We start from the raw sequence: 24,727 nt of genomic DNA, 5'->3' as shown, positions 1-24,727 counted from the left end.
ACGCACTGTAATTTTATGCCAATAACCTCACAAGTCGCAGAGAAGAAACCTCTGCTGAGGTCGTGTTCTGATCAGAGGTTCAAGCCAGTCAGTCCCAACCTTGATTTAGCTCCGGCCGCAGCACATCCCCCCCCACCCCAAACTCCCTCTTCCCGGGCAATGGCGAGGTCCTCGGGACCAGGGACCAGCAGGGCCAGCACCGCTGGGGACATGTGCAGGGATGATGAAAAGGGCAGGATAATTCAGAGGACAGGCTTCAGTGACCATCATGAGAAACGTCAGTCACAAAACCAAGCCCTTTGGGGTGCCAACACGGTGATGTCCACATTCTCCCAGCGGCTCTGGGCAGCAGCATCAGGTCCCCTCCCCCTACACAGGCCCTGTGAGGACGATCCAGCAGCGCAGTGCACAGCTCTGGGATGCGGGTTGATTCCCCAGCGCCAGGGTTGGCACGGTCTGCCCGTCCCTGCACCAATCCAGCCACCAATGGTGCAAACCACCAGCTGTGCTGTCTGGACTGTCCAGGGCAGGGCCCCTCCCAGCGCTGTGAAGGCCACGGCCTCTCCCACCACAGTGCCGCCCACTGCCCAGAGGCCTCTGCTGGGGCTCACCCCAGGGGGCAGGGGACAGGGTGGGGTGCTCGTCTAGCCCCCCAACCCGCAAGCACCTGCCCTCGCACACCCTGGAACTGAGGGCAAAGCCGCAGTGAGGGGACAAGCTTAGCCACATATTTCGGTGACTCTACAAAGCTCAACCCTCTTTTAGCTTTTAATATATTCAACCTCAACCCTGATGGATGAAGACCCCACGGGTGTGTGTGGGCAGGAGCCCCCCCAAGTCTCAGCACCGGCCCCACAGCCCGAGCAGCAACGGCTAAGCAGCGAGGAGGCACCTGAGCCCACAAGCTCGGCCACAAAGTGGCTCGAGGAGCCGCACTGTCCTCAGGGGGCAGCACGGACAGCACCGGGAAATGGTGGGGCCAGAAACTCTGGCGGCCGCCCCGACACCCCAGTAGGTGCCCTGGGTGCGGTCCAGGAATCTGCTGCAGCGTGGGGTTCTGGGATGAAGCCGAGGCAGGAAGCAGGTTGAGAATAACTGGTCTAGAAAGGGCAGCCTTGAGACCACGGCCCCTACCTCAGTGACCTGGGGTCAGAAAACAAAATCCAGTCTCTCCAGCAGGGGGAGGCCACTGTGGACTTGGATATGGAAGGACAGGGGACAGGCGAGCGGTTGCAGACTTATGTTCCTCTTTCTAGAGACAGCAGGGATTCTAGAACCTAGGCATGGCTGATTCTAGTTCACAAGTTTGAAGGTCTGGGTTGAGGGCTTGTCTAAGGAGAGCAGCCGAAGTCAAAGCTAACACAACTTATGTCTTGAAAATCAACCACAAGGCAGGGAGCGCCAGCGGAACCGCGGGACCCGAAGCCACGGCAACATCATTTATAGCAAAGAACAAAACCAAAAAGGGATTCTAGAGCCTCTCTGGGTGGTGAGCCGCAGACCTGCAGGGACTCGACTTGGGGTAAAACTAAGGAACATGATTCCTTCCATCCCACATTGACATGTTTACTCTCAGGAAAGCTTGTGGGCCGGACCCCTAACTCGCCTACAGGCCCTTCTGTCCACACCGCCTGTGAAAACCGGCCCCTGTGCCTGCCTGGTCTCGTGACAGAGGCAGAGGGCTGACAGGGTGGGCGCCCGGGTCCAGCCTCAACCCCTCTTGTGACTTGTGCAAAGCCGAGCAAGTCACGAAGCTCCTTAATTCCCTCAACAGGAGGGCCCAGTCCAAAAGGTCTCAGCAAGAATCACACACACGTGCCATGCGTACTGACCAGCGACAAACACCCGCTTTCCAAATGAGACGAGAGCTCCCTGCTGGGCAGACAACCCCTGGCCCCCGCCAGGGCTCTGGGATGAGTGGACTCAGGACACCTTTGGTGAAGGCGCTTCTGCTAATCTGCTCACCACAGAGTCCAGGACTCATGTGAGCTGACGTCTGCTGACGAGGTGGTAAACCCCAGAGAGGGACACGATTCCATGAGCCTTTGCGACCCCAATATTTCTACAAGCCTTTGCAGAGGCCTCACACAGAGCGAGTGCTGGACAAACATCAAATACACAGGGGAAACATCTTCCCATACTTTGTGATCCTCCCGCGCTGGCCCCTGAGCTCATCGGTGTTTGGCCCCCACACGCCCGTCACTCTCCAAGTTATTCCATTTAATTTTCACCCCTGACATCATCTCCAGAAATGCTCTCACGCCACAGGCATGCTCGTCCCCAGGCCACAGTGGACCGTGGCCCTGGACTCTCATTCAGAGACACGCTGCCTCTTTTTAGTTAGTGATTCTTCTCTGAAGTTCTCGAAGCCAGTCGTCCTGCCAGGGTTAGCAAAGGTTAAGAACAAAGAGCTACATCCATAGGACTGTTCTGCACCCCAGCCTGGCGTTGTGCTGGATCGTGTTTCTTCTTGGCTGCAGAAAGCTGAGGGCCCTCAGACCGCCTCTGCAGTGCCAGGAGCAAAGAGCCAAGATGCCAGCCCTCCCCAGGGGCCAGGCTGGACGCAGCACATGGCTCCACCCTTGACCCTCAGAGCTCAAGGCAGAGACAATTTACGTTGCTTTTTATTTTTTTTTAAGATTTAATTATTTATGCATATAAGAACTGGGGTGCAGGCCAGAAATGCAGGGGGTGAGAGGACTCCCCAGAGATAGAGCAGGGAGCAGAACAGGCGGATCCACTGAAATCCACTGCTGAGGGGAGCGGCGGGGAGACAGGAGGGTCTGCTGCACCGTATGGGTCGGCTCACGAGGGGCGGCCAGTGGAGCACCTCGGTTGCTGGGAGGCAGGGTCCTGCCTGCGAGGGACACAAGCGGCCGCCTCCAGCCCAGCTGTCCTGCTTAGAACGAGCACCGGGGGCTGTTCCCTCCGAGCAGGAGAGGCAGCAGCGCGGCCACGTCCGGGAGAGAATCTCCGTCAGAACGCCCGCCGGTGGCCGTGGCCTGGGCCGGGCGCGTGGACTAGGCCGTGGCAGGAGGCAGATGTGACCAGCATGAGCATCGCAGAGCGCGTGTCTTCCACGCAGGCCGCTGTGACACAAGGGGCCTGGGATGTGGCTCTGCTTAGGTTCTTCTTCCAAGCTGACTTGCAGGGGCCTCCAATTTATGATCAGAAGGACGAAGATCAGCGAGGAGAGCAGCAGGCCGGGAGAGGAGAGGGGACACACTGCAGCAGCAACACAGACATCACACGTGTCCGTCCCCCAGACACCCTGCTGGTGCCCCTGCCTCGTGAAAACCCAGCTCTGGGCCGGTCTGCCGCGGGTCTGCCGGGAGCTGAGCTGCCGTCCAGCGAACTTCACGGCGAGGAACACAGTGAGCCAAAGGGAAGGACGACCAGGCCGTCAACAGGGACTCGACTTTCCCACCGAGCTTCCGGCAGCAGGAACCCGGCCACAGCTGCGAAGGGCGGTGTCGGCGGACACGCAGGCTCTCCAGGGCCGTCCGCCACAGGGGCTTGTTGACCCACAGGCCAAGCACGCAGCCCCAGGGCTGCAGGTCGGCGTGGAGAAGGCCTGAGGGCAAGTGACGTGGCTGTCGCTCTCCCCTCAGGGGACAAACCCACTCCCCTGGCAATCGGGGCAGTGGGGAGAGCCTGATACTGTGGAGGAGGTGGGCCCAGGAAGGACGGGAAGGCTGGAGACATCCGGCCGATAGTGTCTGTTCTGTCAAATCTTTCTTCCAGGCCTCGGCAGCAGCCCCGTGACGGGTGTGCGGTGGCCACAGCTCTGTCAGATAGTGCAAGACACAAAGGCACGACTATGTGCTTCTCCCGATCTGCTGGCCACGAGTGAGTCCCCTGTGAGTCTTTGCATGGGGAGATCTTTTTTTATTAGCTCAGATCAGCTACAATCCTTGAATTTCAGTAAGCAGCACCCTCGGCACATGAAAGCAGAGCAGGGTTTCAGGTCAGAGAGCCCTGGGTTTGAACCCTGACTTCAGCACCTGGAAGCTACTAGTCCTGACCCAACCAGCCCCCTCAAAGCCTTGGCTCCCCAACTATGAAATGTCTCCCAACTTTTCCAAGGCTTGCAGGACTCCCAATGTCCCTCTCTGTAATTTAGAAGGAGCGTGGAAGGCTCAAAGCTGCTTCTGGGGTGTGAGGGGTGTGAGGTCAGACTGGGTGACACATCAGAGCCAGCTGAGGGATTTGTTAAAAATGCAAATATCATGAGACCCCTCTGGACCTGTGCAATCAGAAGCTCAGGTGACAAGACCCAGATTCTTGCTTTTCAATACGCTTCCTAGTAGGTAAAAGTGCAGCTTGGGGTGAAGCCCCAGGAAGCCCCTGTGTTTCCAGCGTGGGGTCCTTTCTTCCAGGAAATACCAACCTGACTTTGAGAGTAAAAGTAAAAAGAGACTTTTGCTCTCAGACAATACAATGTTAAATATATAGATGCATATAAATACATGCCACCTTGGGGGTTATAATAAATTTCCCCTTGTAGACCAAAACTGAACGGCCAATATGGAATTATGCTCAGACTGAGGAGGAAGACGCACAGGTGTATTTTCCCTCTGGTCTCCCGCCCCCACCCACGGCCCGGCGCCCACTCTCTGCATCCCTCACCTTGCTCTCCGCCCTCCTCAGTCCCCTACATCCCGACCTCCCTCTCAATGTCCTTTATTTCTCCTCACTGTCTCCTCCTCTCTTGAGATACACCAAGTGCTTCATTTAATGACACGGCCATTACTAATTAAAATATCACCTGGAAGCACCTTTAGCTCTGAGCTCTCGAAAGCAAAATGCTGCCGATGCTGTGATGGGCCACCATCTGCCCTTCAAATGCTGCGACTGTAACTCACCTGCAGGTACATCTCGTAGATGCGCAGACGAGATGAGCGGGTGCTGACAGAGGAGGCGCTTACCCAATGACTGTCATCTCAACTTTCAGGAAGACTTGTCTTCCCACCAGACTCCATGATCAGGCTGTTGTTTTCCTCTCAAAACTTATTATTCTTTGGCCTACTGTTCTCTAGATGTTGGCTCCGCAATCACTGTGGTTGTCACTTAAATCAAACTGTAAAGCTCTTTTCACTTGGTCAAGAACCAGGTGGTCCCGGCTTTGGGCAGGAGAGATGGTCTGACTGTGAGTCAGGGCGGGTCCTCAACAGACAGAATCTGCCAGTGCCCGCGTCTTGAACATCCGGAGCTCTGAGAATAAATTTCCGCTGTTTATAAGCCGCCCAGCTGAGGGTGGGCTGGGAGAGTAGCCCAGAAGAACTGAGACACGCGATAAGCTACTAATGAGTCGTACACTCTTTGGCTGACCAAGAAGCAGCTGTTTATAGTCCATGCTTGAGGGGGGCCTGTGAGAAATGAATGACCCTGTAATCCAAATGTCCGTGCCTCTTGTGAAGTCGGACTGATCCTCTCTAGAGGAGCTCATGCTCCATGGGTGAGGCTGAAGCTAGACCCCAGGTCCTTGCTTAGCACTTCCCTGGCCCTCCCTGCCTTGCTTTCCCCCAAGGACCTTCTCCAACAAAACGCTGGCATCACAGTCTCTGACACAGCCTCCACTTCTAAGGGACCCCAATTCAGACCAGGAATCTATAAAATGGCACATTCCTAACATCAAAATGACACTTTCTATACTTCCCCAAGCTCCACTTTTCAAAAATAGTAACACATTTTACAGACCAACTGGTCAGTCTACCCTTCATGAGGCAGAGTTTAAACAGCAGTGAAGAAGAAAAGGGCTAGGAATAAGGAAGGGTTTTTTTTTTGTTTTTGTTTTTGTAATACCCAGTTTCAGTGATTTATGTTGTATGACTTTGGGCAAATTACCTAAGCCAAGTATAGCCCAAGCATCCATTTTTCCATCAATAAAATGGAGAAGAAAATAGTATTTACACTCAAAATTCCTCATCGATATATAAATTAAAATAGTTCTTACACTCAACATTACTTATCAATATAGTTAAAAATAGTTCTTACATTCAAAATCACATCTCCTAATACCTGACATAAGTGTAAAGCAGTTCATGATGGTCAATCCTGTTCGCATCATCACCACTACTGTCAGCATCACCACCATCATCACTACTACCACCACCATTCTCATCACCATCACTACCTTCACCAGCATCACCACCATCATCACCACCACCATCAGCATCACCATCACTATCATTACCACCACCAGCACCAGCATCACTGCCACCATCACCATCATCACGACCACCACCAACAGCATCACCATCATCTTGGTTGTCATGGGAAACACCTCCATGGAATTATCTAATCACCCTTTCCAAAGAGAAATAGAACAAACCTCCATATTCCATACAGACTCTTTTTTAATGTTTTTTTTTTTTTACTATTTGCATCATTAATTTCAAAGGAATTCTGTTTTTCAGTGTTTATTGTTCCCTTAATATTCTTCCCCCTCCCCCCTTAGAATCACACACTAAATTTCTAGAGACCATTCTCCTTGACTTGATACCTGGAGGTCAGCTGTAGCTTAGCCATAACCTAATCATAGCACAGGTAAGTCAGCACCATCAGTATAAAGAATGCTGATGGTTGAAGGAATCCATTTGAGGCAAGAACAATTTCTGGAAACCCATGTTACCCAAAAGTGCTGGGTAAGTGCGCAAGTGCTGTGCTTCACTTGGCTTTTATATGAGAAATTTCATGAAACCTTTCTTAAGACATCAGACAGAAATTTTCAATGCTCAATTTATTCCTAAAAAGCAAATTCCCTGAGGTTAGAATAAATTAGTGCTCCAAATGTCAGTGGCAGAGTGATTGGCTTTTGGCAAACTGGTATTTGATTTTTAAAAAAACAACAGCCACAAACCCAAGAGTGTTAAACTGTGCTAAAATAGGAAAAGAGAGATTTTGTTCCTCTATAATTTGTGTTAAGGGCAGAAAAAATTCTAGCAGAGATCATAAATTACTAAAAAATATATCTGTTTCCTCAGGAGAAAAAATATGTGATTAATCACTCCACTATGTTGGGACTGGTCAGAGGTTGGCTTCTACATTCATCAAATTCACTAAATAATTGAACTTCCTACTTAACATATATTGCTATGTATAGCACAGATTTGGAGGAAATTGGGTTTTTAGGTAGGACTATAAATAGAAACGCCATCTATCTTTAAACCTGTTGGTATTATGATTAATTTCAGGTTTTCATGAACTCTGAAATATTTGTGTGACAACTTAGGTTCTGATGATAAATAATTCATTTCTAATACATGAATGCATTAGGATCTAATGCATTGCATTGCCATATCTTTCTGTATCCTGATACCCCACTGCTTTCCAAACCCATATGCTGCTTTTAGTTATGACTTTTCTTTACGATTGCATCAGAAGCGCGTCTTGGGATCTCCAGGAGAGTGAGACATCAGACAGCAGAACAAAGCACCAAGAGGTTTTGCTAAAATGGCACATTAGCCCCCAAAAAGTGCAAGGAAATAAGTTGTGCTCTCTCACTGGGAATAATAAATAAAACATAACAGGGTTGTATATTTATGTCAGTACCATATATATCAGCTTGAAATCAGAAGTATTAGAAATTATATCTACGGAGCACCAGAAAAGAACGTTCAGGATACATCCATGGGTAAGTGCATTGCGGTGTGTTTGCACAGTGGAATAATATAAAGCAATAAAGAAGCGACTGATGTACAGTGATATAAGTATTTATGTTTATATGAAGTGAAAGAGGAGACGGCTAATCTCTTTGAGTCTGGGAAGGTGAGTTCCAGGAACTGGAACAGAGAGGATTTCTCTGGAGTGATGGGATCACTTTGTGTCTCGCTTCTGAGATGGTGACCTCGGCAGAAACAAATGTAAAAAAGCATCGAATGGTGCCGTTAAGAGCTGCATATTCTAGTCTATGCAAATTATACTCCAATGACTAGACTTACAATATTTTTTAAAAGGACAACAGGATACAAAAGAAATCAGTTTTTAAATCAGGAAATACATCTAAGACCAGTGAAAAAGCAAGAATGGTACATTATAGGTCCTTTTTTTTTTTGGTAGATGATTTAGTTACCAAGTATTATCATTAATCTTGGCAGCTTCAAGGACTGGAAAGGACCAAGAAAGCATATTGGCTTTTGGGTAAAATTTACTAGTAGCTTGAGGCAAATTGGATCTAAGAACTTTCAAATTACAAGTCTGTCCTGGGCGTTTCTGCTCCATCAGAGGCAATCTGGTTCCCTCCTGACAAATGCCGGTGCCCGCTAGAATTCTAAGAGCGATTCCTATAACCAATAGTCAGAGGCTCAAATTGGTCCATTTGGCTGCAGGTCCTCAAGAGAGCATGACCAGGGGCTGTGATGACCTGGCCTTGCCATGTCACCACCTCTCATCCAGACGCCTTCACTCTAACAGTGCTGTGCTCTTTGCTAATTGGTCCTTTGCAAATCCTGGCTCAAGGGAGCCATGCTTTGTCCTTTAAGGATTAACACTCCTGCCACCTGCTTTTTTCCAGTTCATGGTCTCTACCTATTGTTCCAGCAACCCCCGGGTTTATCCCTATCATCACAAGTCATCCTCTGACACTACAGCGGTCTGATGATTTCATCTGATCCACCAAAATTCCATGTACTCACTTACTGCAGAGATGGTATCTTATCTCTTCTCCCCAGAACCCAGCAGAGTGAGCTGTTCTTAACGAAAGTCTCTTTAAGATTTTAAAACTCAAACAGGTGGGGAACATTTTAGGTCTTGGATTTAAAATTGAACAAGACAAGTTGGCATTTGGGGGGATCGTGAATCATAAGAAAAAGCAGTCGGCTCTTTCAGCTAGAGTAAAGAGGCTGGAACATGAAGAGGTTAGGGAAATTTTTTTTTAAAAGTCAAATTCCAAATAGCACAGTAGCATCAATGCTTTAAAGACAGTCTATAGCCCATCCTCTTTCACAGCTGACTAATGGGGAAGAAGTTTCTAAAGTTAGACGGTCATTTTTAACTTCAGGATTCCAGGGAGCCTCACAACTCCCACCTAGTGACGGGTCTGAAAATGAGTCTGAAAACACCATTCTGCTTCGGAGGGATTTCTTCTCCCTTCTGTATCCAAATAAGCAGAGATGATCAATTGACTAATTTTTGTTAAAGACCATGATAGAAGTCCCAGTTCATAAAAAACTCCCAGTTTTTACAAATGATTTTTCTTCCAACCCTCCATTTGGCTAACTCAATGGTCCTGTGAATTCTCACCACTGCTGTGGTTTCCGAGTCAGCCCCTGCATGTAGCAGTTTCAAAGGCTTCTGTCTCATTCTTCATATGCAGTGTAGGCTCATTACAGCCCTCCCCACCCCAGGGCTGAGCTGGCGGGCCCCTGGGTGACCCCAGGCAGGCCAGCACTCAAGGACTTAGTCTCAATTTAACTGCCTTATTCCAAGCTCTGGACCAAGTCAACTCCCTAAGTGATGAAAGCAAATGTTCCCTTTGCTTGTGATAAGAAAGTAAACAGCTTTTGCTCTGCAAAGAGAAGAAAAGTAGGTTCTGGACGAGCCAAATTCAAGAAAAGCTTTTTTTCAAAGCAGAGAGATGGGTCTGCTGCGCACCCCTCCTTACTCAGTGTGCCTGCTCCCTTTTCTGACTTGAGATGGGCCTTACTCTGGTCCTTCTTGCTTGGTTTCTACTTCAATCTCCCTTCTAATCAAGTCACAATTTTCTGTCTATCCTTTGTGTGAAAAAAATCAAGATGGGGATTTTCAGAAGTTTTTTATCATCTACTTTACTCTTGTCTCTGCAACTCTGCAATGCTTGTGACAACTTCTCTTTCTTCCCGTATCTGTTTTTCTTGATTGCAACCTCTCTAATCACTTTTATATAGATTTCACACACACACACACACACAAAACACAGATACTTTTCTCTATAATAGATAATCAGAGAATGTTAGGGTTTTAAAAAAATTCTCACTTTGCATTTAATTGAATCCATTTAATTTCTATTTGAGAAATCTGGAATGGCAGAAGACAGCATCTCCCAGGCCTACTCAGGCCTTCACCAGTTAGCACAACACAAGAACTGGTGCTGCTTCGCTCCATACCTGACTCCACGGTCTCTGTGAGAAGCACCAGAGTTGGTGATAAGCACGTCACACACACACGTTCTAATGGCTGAACTATATAGGTAAGTACAACTATATGAACAAAAGCCTAGAAGCGCTCAGCATCCTCCATGAAGGGAGCAAAATCCCTCGCATGGTCGGTGGAGCTGAGTTCTTGGCTCTGAGATATCCATGACATCACCTCACGTGCAAAGTGAGCTTCTGCTCTGGGGCTCTGGGCTACTATTTGTTCTAGACGTTTGGGGCCCTTTGCTATTCACAATGGGGCATTGTTAGAAGATGCTTCAGAGAGAGAGGCCAGGAGGAACTGGTTGGGGGGTGGAGTAGGGGCTGATGGGACCCTAAAGAGAGTCCCAAGCAGGAGTGGCTGCAGGAGAAGGCCACAGCCCCTTCCAGGTTAGCCCCTGTCCAGGCAGAGACCTAGGAATGGAGGCGATCAGATGAGCCACGCCCTGCCAGACTGGACGCGCCTGTCACCTGAGCGGGAACGCTCTGTGAGGTCAGAGCAACTTCCAGGTAGTGAGCCCCAAGTGCTCTCAGCTTCTCTGGGTAGGTGGGGTTTCCCGAAGATGCCTGGGGCACACGTGTGGGCTCCCCACCAGCTCGCACACCCCCTCTGATACCCCCACTCAGCTCCCTCTGTGAGGAGGGCGGTTTGCCCTCGTCTGATGTCTGTGGTGCTCAGCTGGAGCAAGGCGGACAGCAGGTGCTCCAACTGCCCAGTGAGCGTCGGGAACCACATGCTTGTCCCTGCCAGCCTTGCCCAGACACCTGGGCCTGGGCGGAGGGAGGCAACCGTCTCTAGCCGCACTGAGAGAATAAATCCTTCTAAGCCTCCCCGGGAACACGCAGGGCCTGTAGGGTCTTCATCTCCCCACAAAGGAGAACAGGACAGTTACACTGCCAAGCTCCGCTCCTTTCCAAAGGCCGTGAAGCTTCTGGGAGGATAATTAGATTGCAAGGAGACAGAATAGAAAGAAAAGCAAATATTGGATCCTTTTGGAGGGAGAGGCCCGGGTCCTGGGCAGGAGCCGCAGGGTTTCAGGGCATCTCAGGAGCCCGCCCGTCGGAGACAGCGCAGAGCGGGACACGGAGACAGGCCTACTCTTCACATTCTCGCCTTTTGAAATAACTTTTCTTTTCAAATTAAAGGGGAATGTGAATTGTAATCAGCAACTCTTTGCTCCATCAGAAGGAAGCCAGGAAAAGGCCTCTGCTCCTCTCCCTCAGGGAGAGCCTCTGTGGCAGCAGGAGGCCAGAGAGAAAGGAGGAGACAGGTGGGCAGGAAGGCGGGGGAAAGGCACAGAGCAGGGGCAACAAGAGACCAGCACTGAGACGGGCCTTGTCTGGGAGTGGGGCCTGCTGTGTAATCCCAGCCTCGCTAGGCTGAGAGACACCCGGAGCAGCGATGGGGGAGAGGAGTCTGTAGCCATCCTGCCAGGAAAGTGATGGATAAATCACCAAGGAAAAATACTCCTCAGAAAATGCAGCTCCCTCCCAGCCTGGGTTTGTGTTACTAGCACACACCTCCTCGTGTAACGTGCTTCTCTCACAAAGCTCCTGTGGCATAAGGGACAGCAGAACATGTGCTAAGGTGGCGTTATGATGAAGCTAGCCTGCGCTCTGCCAAGGAGGAATAACAGCCCAAGGTCAGACTGGGTATGTGGCCTCAATTGTAGTTCGTGGCCGCCACATGGCAAGGCTCCTGGATAATGATGCAGAAACGCCCCATGTGCCCCAACATGAGCTTCTCCCCCTCCAGGCACCAGCCCCTCCTGTGTCCTGTCCCCACGGAGCTCCTACCTTCCACAGTGGCTCGCTTGGGCTGAATGGTGATGGCGCCCTCCGCGATGTCTTCGTGCTGGTGCAGGGGGTTGACTTTGGATCCCCAGCTGTCTGACCCCACCCAAAGAAAATGACCCACTTGGTCGGCCCTCTTGGCTGCTGCAAGGATCTGCCTGTAGAAGAAACAGGAGAAGGCGCATTAAGGAAAAAGAGTAGGGCTGAACACGGAGAATCAAGCAGAAGGAAACAAGCTACCAGCTCTCCAACCGAAACTTAAAATGGCCAAGAGGTAGTCAAAGGCTTGATATCCTTCATATATAAAGAGATTTTGTAAATCAATGAGAAAACTCATCAAAACAGCTTCATGCAATGGGCATGAAGAGTCAAAAGGTAAAGGGAAATAGAAATAACCCACTAGCTGGAGACACAAGTCCCCACGCATTAGAAGGAGAGAAACGTAAATCCAGTTCATGTATCAGTCCTGTTTGAAATATCTTTTGCTTTGTGAGTACTGACAGGAGGCTGGAGAACTGGCCTGCGTTCACAGGCGTGTGTCACTTCTGGGAAGCAAGGAGCCTATGAGATGGCAAAGCCCCAGGTGTCCCTCTCTTTGTCCCAAATATGGAAAGATAATTTTCTTTTTTTTTTAAAGATGTATTTATTTATTTATTTATTTATTTATTTATTTATTTATTTATTTGTTTATTTATACGAGCACTGGGTACAGACAGAAGCGCAGGAGGGTGAGAGAATTTACCAGAGCCAGAGCAGGGAACAGAACAGGAAGATGGATGAAATACACTGCTGAGGGGAGCAGCGGGCACAACAGGAGAGGTCTGCATGCCATGTGGGACCCTCGCTGGCGGCTGGGATGGAACCTGCACTGCATAGGCTGCGGGCAGCTTCGCAGCCCGCGCTCAACTGCTGCGCCACCAGGGGAGGCCCTGGAAAGATAATTTTCTAATTTTAAAGAATAGGTTCTGATAATGGAAATACCCAAATGGCAGAAAGTTGTGGGCGAGATGACAAGTTAAACAGGAGGGTGGTGGTGTGCTAGGGATGGGCATGGGTAAGTGAAAGCTACCAGCAAGGCAGGCATGGTGGGACCCTCGAGGGAATTTATGGTCCTGGAAAACAAAGGTAGCTCATCCCAGACCAGAAACTTTTTCTGGAAAAATCTGAAATACTCTAGAAAAAGATCCTAGATGTTGCTAGAGAAATACACTCAGGGAAGGACAGTTGGGAGCTGGCCAGTCCACTGAGAACACCATCAGCTGCCCATGGACATAGAACCCTTTGGTGTTTTGCTGAAATAGGAACGGCCAGAAATCAGCCATAATAGTGAGAACTCTCCAAAATAAAACAGAAACCAAATAAATCAACAAGAAAAAGGAGACTGGTGTGGGGCGGGGCAGAAAATATATATGAAAAAGAACAAAACAATACATTAAATAAGAATTATCATCGGTAGGTAAGAACACAATAAAACCTCCAATAATAAATAGCTCCTAGTTATTAAAGATATTGAAGTCATATCAGTTGAGGTAAAGAAGAAAGTGAAGAAAACTCCCCAGCGAGCAAATAATAACAAAAAGGTAGAATATAAACAAGAAAAGAATGTTAAAAATTGAAACCAAGAAGACCTACATCCAGCTAATAATAGAGCTGAACAAATGTGTCAGGAAAATAAAGTGACAGCTTTTATTTTTCAATGAAGAGAATCCAAGAAATTGAAAGGATAAGTTTCCAAATTAAAAAAGGCTTATCCAGCAAATAATGGAGAAAGATCAAGCACATCATAAAATGTAAGATCTTTGGAATCCATGAGCACATCCAAAGAAACTTCAAGAAAACATCAGGACACATGCAGAGAAACAAGAAGGGACTTTCAAGAGCAAAACAATCAAACAAAAGAACACAGTAAAACCAATGGAAAGATGATGAAGGATCTATTGCAGAGCGTCCAAAATTCCATGGGAAGAAAGCCATCTCACAATCTAGAATTCTAATATATATGGTTTTTTTTTTTTTTTTTTTTTTTTTTTATTTATTTATTTATTTTTTTTTAAATATTAAATTTTATTTTTATATTCCCCCATACAATTGCAAATGCCCCATTCTGTTTTTAATTTCTTTTTTTTAAAGATTTATTTATTTCTGCATATAAGAGCTAGGGTACAGGCCAGAGGTATGAGGGTGAGTGGATTCACCAGAGACAGAGCGGGGAACAGAACAGGCAGATTGACCAAAATACACTGCTGAGGGGAGCGGCAGGGAGACAGGAGAGGTCTGCTGCACCATGTGGGTCAACTCCCTGGCTGGGGATCGAACACATGCTGCAGAGGCTGCGGACAGCTTCATAGGTTGAGTCCTAGCCACTTGCACCACCAGAGAGGCCCCAGCTTTTTTTTTTTTTTTAATTATTTTTTTAAAAAGATTTATTATGCATACAACTGGGGTACAAGCCAGAGGTGCGGGGGACGGGGTGTGAGATGATTCAGCAGAGGCAGAGTGGGGAGTAGAACAGGTGGATTGACTGAAATATGCTGCTGAGGGGAGCAGCAGGTAAGTCAGGAGAGGTCTGCTGTGCCATGTGGGTAGCTCCCTAGCCACGGATCAAACTCATGCTGCAGTGGCTGCCAATAGCTTTATAGGTTGCATCTTAACCCCTTGTGCCACCAGCGAGGCCCTAGAATTCTAATATTTGACACACAGAAAATTCCTAGACAAGTAGAATGGCACATTGGTCTAGTTGGCCTTATAAATATTTGCATCTCAAATTTGAACCTCAAACTCCCTGGGAGGTAGGAGTCACGTAACATATTAGTCAGCACAGCAAGATGTATATGCTATGTGTGTGACAAGTATGACATACTTATAGCTAGAAAAGAGGACACAGCTTACATTTCCAAGTACTAATTACATGTGGAGGCAGAGTAAGAACATTTCTGGAAATGGAATACAGTTTTCCTTTCATTTAGCCTTTGTTAGAAAGTTATTGGAGGATATGTTCCAGCAAAATGAAGAAAGAAGCCCCAAATAGAAATGAAAGAAAATTCTTAATACTATAGATACTAGTCTTAAATAAAACAGAAAGATGGAAATTTTAGGAAGGAAATGTCCAGGAAAAAAAAAAAAAAAGGAAATCACAGATTAGCTTCTATCTGGACATATGGGAAATACTGGTAGACCTGTGGCATTAATAATAAATAAAAATTAAAGATACTTATGTAAGAAAAAAAATCATGTTAATTCCATATAATACAAAGTTCTCTCTTAAAAAATCATATCATAGAAAAAAATCCTTAATGCCATAGCACATAATATTTGCATATTCATAATAGTATAAACATTGATTTTTATTTATGAAAATCTGGTAGAACGATGCTGGGAGGACAGAGGAGGTATCAGTGTGTTAAACTCTACCCAATAGAAGAAGGCTTAATACATAATGTCTGAAGTTAAAATTTCAAGGCTGCATTAGAGACACATTAAGCAGAAACGACAGGGAGAAACAGCTTGAAGAGTTAAAACAGGTGCTCAAAGTCCACGGAGCCAGAGCAATGGAGGGGGCGTGGAGGTCAAGATTTTGTGTCATAGGCACTTCTGCTTATTTTGTGAATACGTGCACTTACTATTTTCATAAAAATAAAATACCAGGGCCTCCCCTGGTGGTGCAGTGGTTGAACGCTGGGCTGCGAAGCTGCCCGCAGCCTCTGCAGTGCCGGTTTGATCCCCGACCACTGGCGAGGGTCCCGCCTGACGCGCAGAACTCTCCTGCCGTGCCTGCTGCTCCCCTTGGCAGTGTATTTTGTCAGTCTGCCTGTTCTGTTTCCCACTCTTGTTCTGGTGAATTCTCTCACCCTCCCGTGCTTCTGACTGTACCTAGTGCTTGTATAAATAAATAAATTTTAAAAAAAAAAAAATAAAATAACATAGATTATTTATGCGCTTGACCTAGAGACACCTTTTCTACTGATATATCCAAAGGAAATGATCAAAGAACATATGTCAAAAACATATGCTCGTTCCTGGAGACGACCCAAATGCAAAGCAACAGGGAACTGGTTGAACAAAGGATGGTGCGTTCAAAGATGAAAAAGAGCAATTAAAATAGACCCAGTTTGATTTCCACAAGGTATTGTTAAAAAAGATAAGTCCAATTAAAATTTAAAAATTATAGAAGAAATTCTTTTGCGATGAAAGCTGTCTAAAACTTCCTGTGTATGTATATATTCAGAGTTAGAAGGATTGGGTCATCTGAGAGACCACAGTTTTGGGTAACACACAATTCAATGTTAACAATAAAAATTCACTGAGGATTTGCTAGCAGGTTTGAAGAGGATGAGAAAGGGAGAAGCCGCAAGACCAGGAATAGAAGATGCAGCTGATATAAACACAGAAAGCACAGGTCTCTCATATATTTATGTAAAAAAGTGGGTCTCTTTATTAAGGCAGCTAAGATTACACTATTTCAAAGTACATAGTTATGAAAAGGGAAATGTGAATTGCAAAAAGAGGAATAGAAGACTTAGGTGTGTTTGGAAAAAACTGATTGTAAACCAGAATTTTATTAGTGGTTATCTCTGAGTACTGGGACTGCAAGCTTTATAGATTATTTAAATTTTATAGATTCGTCTCTCTAACCTTTACTTTTTCTAGAAAAGCAAGCGGTTAAGGCAACTTCAGGGCTTACACCAACAATATGCTTTTCATAGCTACAGTGGAAGTACGACAGCCATGCATTACATGTACAATTAGAACTGAAAAAAAGAATCCGTTCTTGTCTAAAATCCAAATTATCGGCACCCATGACTGAGTTAACACTTATCGTAGTTTCAAATCTAGATATTAATGTCTTTTGACTGCTCTTCTCTGACAAAGCATTTGAAGTTAATGTTCTAAGAAATCTCTCAAGTTCTCATCTCCAGTGTAAATCATCTGAAGACAGAAATTACACCACATGGTGGGTTATCAGGGCTCCCCAGACAGTGAGTGTCCAAGACCAGGGTCGGGAGAAACATACATGCCCCTGACTTTCATGAACACGGCCCCAAACAGTTGCTGCTGTTGTGCCTGTGAATCACATACACAATGTTCACACAGCCAAACCCCGAAGCAAAAAAATGCACGAAGCTGTTGGGTGGAAATATGCATTTTAACATCCCAAATTAACAGCTCATGCTACCTGTAGTCAAGAGGAACAGCCAATTAGTCACCATACCTATTTGTATTAAATCTTATATGTGTGTGTACAATGTATTTAAAAACAAGCAATGAGGTCATCCCTTATTAATGTATGACATATTTAGAAAATGTATGCAATAGCTATGGAAAAGATTTAGGAGCTGATTAACAAGGTAACAGAAATGAAAGGAAAACAAGCCAAAAAATGAGATTTAAATTATGAAAAGAAAAATCCCTTAAACACATCAAAACAAAGTATGGAAGAAAAATGTCCTAAGAGCAATATTACCAACATTTTGTAAGAAGAGAAAGGACACATATAAGGAGTGACTGGTTTCATGGATACAGGCGTGCCTGAAATAGTTTATTTTTTTTCTGTGGAAGAACTGGGGTGCAGGCCAGAAGTGAAGGGGGGTGAGAGGATCCACCAGGGACAGAGTGGGGAGCAGAACAGGTAGATCTACTGAAATATGCTGCTGAGGGGAGCAGTGGGGAGACAGGAGAGGTCTGCTGCACCCTGTGGGTAGCTCCCTGGCGGGGACTGAACTCAGACTGTAGCAGTGATAGCCTGAGACTTAACCCCTAGGCACGAGGGAGACCCACGCCTGAAAGAGTTTTGAAGAACAGATGCCATTTCAGTGGGTTGAGAAGAAAGAAACACCACCTGCATAGGTGATGATGCAGGAGGGGCTGGGACAGCATCCTGAATGGAAAATAGGGGAGGGAGGCTAAGGTCTAAATGCTAAACAGGGCCATATTGTAAAGCACATAAAGTTCAGAGAGAGAGTGAGAGAGAGAGAGAGAGAGAGAGAGAGAGAGAGAGAGAGAGAGACCTGTACTTAAATTCTGAAACAGGCAGTAGGCCAGGCCCTTCAGATCGATTTATTTGCTCACTGTCACTCCCTGAGTGCCTACTAGGTCCTGAGCACTGTGCCAGGGATTGAAAATAAAAAAGGCGGCAAAAATCTCAGTCCCGATGCTGCTTCCAGGCAAGTGGGGAAGAAAGGCACTAACTCAATGACCATGTCGTGAAACACCATCAATGACGCAGATTTGAGATTGGGTCATTTGGAAGACTTTGCCAAAGTTGCATTGTTCAGAAAATCTTCCCTCAGAAGCAGCTGCAGAGACGGCACTGGGATCATTGGCTGCCCAGGGAGCCGGGGAGGACTCCAAAGGAAGAGATGGTGTCCTTTCAGGAGCATCCCCTGGGCCGCCAGCCCTCAGGCCCAGCATCCCTTCCACCTGACAGTGCTGCCCCGGCACTCAGAACTCAGCACTGGGAGGTGGTGGGATTTGGGGTGGCATGTAGGAGGGACGTGGGGACCAGGAGGTGGGCGATGATAACAGGACAGCCCAGGAGGAGGGGAACATGGCCTGGGCATGCAACCCTGACGAAAGACCTTCACCTTCAAGTTCCACGCACTTTAAACGAGAAGAGTCTGGAAAACCCACACAGCTTCTCACACCAGTGGGAACGTGAGTAAAAGTATGTTGTCACTTACATAAAAATGTAGAGATTGTCTGCAGAAGAAAGTAAGAAACTGCTAATTAGCCATTCTATCTGAAGAGAACGTGTTAGCTCAGGGACGGCATGGATGAAACTTTTTATGAAGCCTAGATATTCTTATAGTTTTGAGATTTGTGTCAAGTAATATCATTGCTTATTCTAGGAAGAGAAAGCAGGGCCAGGAGGAAGTTAAAGGGAATGAGAAGAGAGAGAGGAGGAGATAGAACATTCTGGATCAGGATGGTAACCATCAGAAAAGAAAGTTGAAGATATTTCTGTTCTAGAAATATTTCAAAGGTTAGCTCTCCATGACATGGCCAAGAAGCTGGAGGAAAACAGCAAAAGCAAGATGCTCCTGGGCTCTAGTTCAGAGGTGCTCCCGCAGGGAGGAGAGGTGGTTGCAGGATGTGGAGGTGTGACTGTGGTGACTTCGCGCATAGGGAGTCCAGCGCGAGCAACTCTGAGAAACTCACCTCTTTTCCATAAAGAGGAACTACTCCTTGGATAAAAGTTTGCTATACCTGGAGATGTGCTTCTATGCGACCCTCTAAAAGCCCTATTGAATGTATTTTTTTGCTGATGGGGGTGACACACGCCCCGACCAGGCCTCTCAGTGGTTTGCGTCGCTGAGCACGTGGCGCGCTGCCAGGTACCTGCAGTGTCACCTTCATACACCGGCCCCTGCCCCCTGGCCCGGGCCCACCTAAAGCTGCAGCATGCAGAGTAAGGCACATGGCCCTGCCTCCTTACTTTATATCCTCATCATTGGCAAAAATCACGACGGCCCTGGAGTTGGGCGTGTCCAGGAGCTGCTTGATAATCCTGTCAAAGTCGATGGTTCTGTCTTTGCGTTCTTGGGGGATTCTCACGGACTGGGCAATGCAGAGCCCACCTGTTTGAGAAAAGAAAGCAGAAAGTCAATAAAGCCCCCATGGAGGTGCCAGAGGAACGGGGAAAGTCATGGGGAGGAGGGAGCGTCGAGGAATGTCCCTCAGCGTGAGGCTGAGTCCTGGGCTGTGCATGACGCTTCACCCTCCGTGGCCTCACACCACAGCCTTCTCCTTGGAATGCACCTGCACATGGCTAGCTATGTCCAGGACACCAAAGATAGCAACACGAGTGAGGTGAGTGGGAGAAGAAAGCTTGAAGCGCAGCAATGTGTAAACGTGAAGCTACAGAACTGTGATAGACGCTATCGTAAACTACAACAAAAATAAGCACCTGAAGTATTTACTGCAGGTGCTGATCTCTGTGACTTTTCTAGAGTTCATAGCCCCAGGATCTTCCCCCTTCATATCCACCCTAAATTTTAAAGCTCGGTCATTGGACTAGATCTCGAAGTAAAACGAGAACAACAGTAGCAACGATGGTGATACCAGCTAATAAAAATTAGAGCAACAAACTTTAATTGATAATGAGCCTGGAGCTCAAGCCACAATTGTTTTATGTGTGTTATCGCAACAAAAAAGCTTTACAAAGTGGGGAGCCTTCCAAGTGGCCTAAGGGTTAAGTTTCAGTGCTATCACCACTGCATGAGTTCGATGCCAGGCCAGGGAGCTACCCACATGGTGAAGCAGACTGTCCTGTTTCCCTGCTGCTCCCTCAGCAGTGTGTTTCAGTAGGTCCACCTGTTCTGCTCCCCACTCTGTCTTTGGTGAGTCCTCTCACCCTCCACACCTCTAGTCTACACTCCAGTCTTCTATGTATCAATCAACCAATCAATCAATCTTTAAAAAAAAAAAAGGTTTACAAGGTATTTAGTGTTATCCATTTTATGTTAGAGGGAAGGGGATTAAACAGACAAGTAGATTTAACTCCAGACCTCTCAGAACTGTTCTGATTCTATTAATTGACTTTATGAATTTCAAGACAGGGACACGAGCAGCAGTTGACTAAGCGGCTAATAGGCTGATAGACTTGCCATTACCCTCTCATTTTTGTAGTAGCTCCCAGATCTAGAATTTCACAAAACACACTCTGAGACTGGTATAGATGAAAGAGTAGACAGGAAGTGGGTAGGTGTAAGGGGCAGGACTGGATACAGTGCAGGTTTTCTGATCCCATGCAGATCGGGTAAAGGAGGAGTCAGAGTCCTCAGTAGTTTTGCAGGTTTTTTATTTGGGGTTCACCAGGCATATGGCAGGCAGGGGTGCTGGCTGGGGGGCTGGGAGGCTGGCAGGCCTCCCAGCCCCAGCAAGTCCTCACTCTATCTGGGCTCTCTAGCGTTCGTTCTGCTGCTTCTCGGCTTCGGCTTCGGCTTCGGCTTCGGCTGCGGCGGCTGCTGCTGCTGGTGCTGGTGCTGCTGCTGGTGCTGCTAGCGTCCCCCCGTGACGCCGCCCTTAAAAGCAGTCTTAGCTCAGCTGAATCCCATCTACCTATGCCCACACCCTATTCCAGGTGCCCACCATCAGGCATGCATTCAGGACAAGGATCCATCATCTATCCTGATGGCGGAAGGGCAGAAAAGCCTGATATTTTCTTTACCCTACAGTCCACCCCCTCAGGGTTTTCTGCCATACAGTCTATACATATATTACACAATTTCTAAGCAAACAAACAATGCAGCCATGGCCCACAAAGCAAACATCAATAAACAAAATACAACATAACAAAATACAACAGAACACAAATAAGTCCAGGCAGGGCACCAACCAAGTGCAAAAGACAATTATTGGTACCAGCAGATGAGCCACCAAATCTGCTGCCGAAGGCACTGCTCATGCGAGGGAGGGGAAATCACACACGGCATCTGCTATAACACACCAGGAGCCGTCAGGCTTCCTGGCCTTCTCTGGCTGTAGTCTCGGCTACAAGGCATACACAGCATCCACCCCAGGATGCACTAGCTCTGGGATTGGCAATTTTATTCTGTTGGGGGTAATCGCCAACCCTCAGGGTTTCTGTCTGCAGTCGCTCCAACACTCGGCCTTCATGGCCACCCATGCGACTCACAGACCCCTGCTCTCAAGCCAACCCACTGCACAAGCACATGGGTTGGGGATCCAAACTTTGCATTTGGCTTGGGCTCCACCCCAAGCCACATTCCCCACCCGTCCCCCAAGGACGGGCTCCTCAGCTCCTCACCCTCACTCAAGAATGAGCAGGGCATCACCCATAGGTGATTTTACGAGACTCACAGGGCTTCAGCATACCCAGGCTGCTTAACAGCCGCTTTAGGGCTTCTCAACTTAGCATCAGTACCAGCTTTTGCCACCTTAGTTGGCTTTTCTCCTCCACCTGGCCACTGGGCATACACAGGCTGCTTTTGGCCATCTAGGCCCACTGGCCCCCCAGATTCTCAAAAAATAAACATAACCTGCTAAGGTCCTCCGCCTTCTGGCGGGATTGTCAGTCCAAAATCATCAGTTCATCAGTCTATCAGTCCATTGGCCTCTCCCTGCTTCAGCAATGGCCTGCTGCCTCAGGGGTCATTGGCTGGTCCTTTCTGGTGTCGTTGGCTGGTCCTATCCGGTTCGTTGGCTGGTCTATCCGGTGTCGTTGGCTGGTCCTTTCCGGTGTCGTTGGCTGGTCCTTTCGGCGTCTCCTTCACGCCAGGTCTCATCCTGTAGCTCGTGGACGATCCATCTTCTATACCGCCATGGTGCCTCCAGCGTCGTCACAGGCAAAGTCTGCTCTCCTTAGTCCCTCCAGGTCTTCGGAGGGCTCCAATACCCGTCTGCATGGATCCTGCCGACTACGCCAATTGTAAGGGGCAGGACTGATACAGTGCAGGTTTTCTGATCCATGCAGATCGGGTAAGGAGGAGTCAGAGTCCTCAGTAGTTTTGCAGGTTTTTTATTTGGGGTTCACCGGCATATGGCAGGCAGGGGTGCTGGCTGGGGGGCTGGGAGGCTGGCAGCCTCCCAGCCCCCGCAAGTCCTCACTCTATCTGGGCTCTCTAGCGTTCGTTCTGCTGCTTCTCGGCTTCGGCTTCGGCTTCGGCTTCGGCTGCGGCGGCTGCTGCTGCTGGTGCTGGTGCTGCTGCTGGTGCTGCTAGCGTCCCCCCGTGACGCCGCCCTTAAAGCAGTCTTAGCTCAGCTGAATCCCATCTACCTATGCCCACACCCTATTCCAGGTGCCCACCATCAGGCATGCATTCAGGACAAGGATCCATCATCTATCCTGATGGCGGAAGGGCAGAAAAGCCTGATATTTTCTTTACCCTACAGTAGGGAAGTTCCCAAAGGCCAACCAGTAGGAACAAGTCCTTGGGGCAGCGGGCAAGAGAACAGCTCTGCTCTGTTTGTAATGTGCTGGCGAGAGGCTGGTGATGGCACAATCACACCTGAACAGTGAAGCCAGGGTGGCGCTGCCAGGCCGTCGCAGACACAAGTATCCGCTCCAACCCCACACTGAACCAGGACACTTTAATCAGTGTTATCTGTGCACAAGTGGCTCTCAACCCTCAGTGGGAGTGAAATCTGCTGTGATCCTTCTCAAAATGGTCTAACAACACTTGCAACCAACTTGACCTAATTGATGTTTGGAGAACAAGCCCACAGGACTGCAGAAGATCACACAAGAGCTCAGTACAAATGGGACATTCACTAGAGAGACCCTGTTCTGGCCATAAATTAAATCAAGTTGAACCATAGAAACTACACAAAGTATATTCTCAGACCATAATAGATCAATATAGAAATCATAATTAATAGTTAAGAGGCAAATCTCCAAACACTGGGAAATTAAACAACTCATAGGTCAAGGAAGAAATGTGAAGGGAGACTTTAAAGTGTTTCTAACTCAATGACAATGACAGTAAAATGTAAAAAAAATATATATAGATTGTTGCTAAAGTGGTGTTTAGAGAGACATACATATAATTAAATGCTGATGTTATAAAAGAAGCTTACAAAGCCAACATCCTGAGTGTCTACTTTACAAAAGAAGAAAAAAAGAATCAAATACCATCCCCCAAAGAAGAAAGGACATAATAAAAATAGAAAAAAAACAATGAAATTGAAATCAGAATAGAGAAAATCAATGAAACCGAAGCTGCTTCATTGTAAAGACCAATAAAAGGCAGAGACCTCTAGTTGACCAGAGTGAGCTCTCATGAGGGACCACCACAGGCATGAAAAAGGAAAACACGACTGATCCTACAGGTAGGAAAGAACTTTGTACCAATAAATACATCAACTTAAGTGAAATGGAAGAATTCCTTAAAGAAGCAAATGGCCAGCAGGAAATGAAGGTTAGGATAACCTGAATAACCCTTGAAATATTCAAGGTACCAAATTCAAAGTTCAATAAATTCTTAAAGAGAAAGATCCCAGTGTATAGGGGTTCACTCATGCATTCTAACAAACTCCCCCAGAAAACAGAAAAGGAGAGAAAATGACACATTTTTTAAGCACCATAGTACCCGGATAACCCAGTCAGAACAGATAGGAACAAAAATAAATAAATAGGTACCATTGCCATTCATGAAGATGTTTGTAAAAATCCTATAGAAATTTAACAAAACAAATGCAGCAATATATAGAAAGGATAATACATAATAACCCAGTGGATTTTATCCAAGGAAAGCAAGGCTGATTCATTGTTTGAAAATCAATTGTTATTCACACATTATCAGATTAAGAAAAACCACATGACCATCTCCATACATGCAGAAAAGCAGTTAGTACAATTCAGAATGCATTCCTGTTCAAAAACTCAAACTTACTAGAACTTAGTAGAAGGGAACACTCCCTTCACTTAATAGGACATACCTACAAAACGCCTACAACAAAGAACATACTTAGTCATAAGAAATGACAGGGTGAGATAGTCCTCTTACCCCTGCTTTCAACATGGCACTGGAGGTCCATGAGGAAATAAAGGTAAGTAAAAGCTATGTGAGTTGCAAAGAAAAAAATGAGAGAGTTTCTAAATGCAAATGACAGGATTGTTGCCAAAAATCTCTTAGAACTAAGAGGGGAATTGAGCACGTTTGTGGGATATAAACACAGCATGTAAAAAATCAACCATATCGCCTGTATGTCAGCAACACACAATTGGAATTCAAAACTAAAACCAGTGCCACCAACAATATCACAAAATATGAGGTGCTTACATATAAATCAGACAAAATCTGCATAGGCTTTACATGCTGAATCACGGATGAAGCACAGAAGAAATATAAAATAGTACTTAA

At 47.0% G+C, this 24,727-nt stretch overlaps 1 protein-coding gene across 2 annotated transcripts in view; it reads right to left on the bottom strand.

The window, feature by feature from the left end:
• GRM7 (glutamate metabotropic receptor 7) overlaps positions 1-24,727 on the bottom strand; it is a 573,942-nt gene that overhangs the window by 227,180 nt on the left and 322,035 nt on the right. For both annotated transcript variants that reach the window (XM_054695057.1, XM_054695086.1), the window contains exons 3-4: positions 19,339-19,480; positions 11,910-12,064 (exon numbers count right to left, since the gene is read on the bottom strand). In XM_054695057.1, coding sequence (XP_054551032.1) covers positions 11,910-12,064; positions 19,339-19,480 — 297 coding nt within the window. The remainder of the gene's footprint in view (positions 1-11,909; positions 12,065-19,338; positions 19,481-24,727) is intronic.

The sequence above is a fragment of the Talpa occidentalis genome, unplaced genomic scaffold (genome assembly GCF_014898055.3).
Source record: "Talpa occidentalis isolate TD23 unplaced genomic scaffold, MPIMG_talOcc4v2.1 talOcc4.10, whole genome shotgun sequence".
Classification (NCBI taxonomy): Eukaryota; Metazoa; Chordata; class Mammalia; order Eulipotyphla; family Talpidae; genus Talpa; species Talpa occidentalis.
Note: the sequence above shows the minus strand (reverse complement) of the source record. Positions and strands in the feature narration are given on the sequence as shown.